Here is a 1,017-nt window from a genome sequence, read left to right as displayed (position 1 = left end):
CTCCCCGGCCCACCTGGACACACTGCCGAGTTGTTGCAGAGCCGCTGCTCGCGGAGAGGCCCGCTGCACTGCGTGCTGTATGACGAGGACACGCAGAAGCGGGTGCGGGTCTGCCAGCCCTCGCCGCAGGTGCTGGAGCACACGCTCCACGGGGACCACTCCTCGGCCGCGGGGTCACCTGCGGGCGCAGACGTGCATCTTCGCAGGCCTGCGGTTGCCTCTGTGCCGAGGCTGCGCTCAGACTCCCAGGAGAGCAGGCGCGCCCTGGGATTCCTACCCGGGCTGCTCCTCGGGACTCGCCACTCCGCCTAGAAGCCTGAAAGCCCCTGGGGGGAGGCTTGTGCCATCGCCAGGTCCCCGGGGCCCGGCCCCAAAGAGACCCCTCGGCCGTACACCAATCTCCAAAAGTCGACAAACGCCTGGCACCCAAGAGGTTAATGGTAAAGTTGTTAAGGTTATTACTTAGAATTAGCCAACAGCTAATAATGTATAAATTTGCCCAAAGAGCCAGTGCCCCGACGCCAAGCTAGTCCAGCTGTGGGCATGTCAGCCCTGGGCGCCCTGCGGCTCACCTGTCTGTGGGGACGGGAACCCGAACTGCTGTATCTCGTCCCCCAGCTCCTCGCGCCGCCGGGCGTCCGTGGACCGCAGGGACTGGCTCCGGGAGCTGGTGCGACCCGCCGCTGCAGGAGCGGCTCCGGTCAGTGTCCAGGCCTCGGCCTGCAGCACCAACCCCGGAACAGAGAGCGCTGCTCTGGGCCCTGGCGCCCTCAGTCCCCCGCCAGGCTTGCCACCCCAGGGCTACTTGGCCCCACTGGACAGCTGGGAAGGCTGGAATCACGACATCCCGGCCTGACACCAGCCCCTGTCTAGTCACCGTGAGACCCCTTCCTGTGGCTCTCCTCTCCCCCGCCCTGCACCCCTTCCCTCTCTTCCCCCAGGGGCCTGCCTGAAGGACTGCTCATCTGAGTGGCCGCTGCCCTCTTCTGCTCAGCGTCCCACCAGTCCCCTGTCTCC

The 1,017-nt window shown here is 66.4% G+C and overlaps 1 protein-coding gene across 1 annotated transcript; it reads right to left on the bottom strand.

Moving 5' to 3' along the window:
- Positions 1–13: 13 nt before the first annotated feature.
- On the bottom strand, positions 14–720 carry LOC115284620 (adhesion G protein-coupled receptor B1-like; the record flags this gene model as incomplete). The annotated part of the gene is made up of 2 exons (XM_029931163.1): positions 14–178; positions 573–720. Coding segments are annotated over 2 exons (313 nt in total), but the record flags the coding sequence as incomplete, so codon positions are not given.
- Positions 721–1,017: the final 297 nt, after the last annotated feature.

This window comes from Suricata suricatta, unplaced genomic scaffold, assembly GCF_006229205.1.
Source record: "Suricata suricatta isolate VVHF042 unplaced genomic scaffold, meerkat_22Aug2017_6uvM2_HiC HiC_scaffold_12532, whole genome shotgun sequence".
NCBI lineage: Eukaryota > Metazoa > Chordata > Mammalia > Carnivora > Herpestidae > Suricata > Suricata suricatta.
Note: the sequence above shows the minus strand (reverse complement) of the source record. Positions and strands in the feature narration are given on the sequence as shown.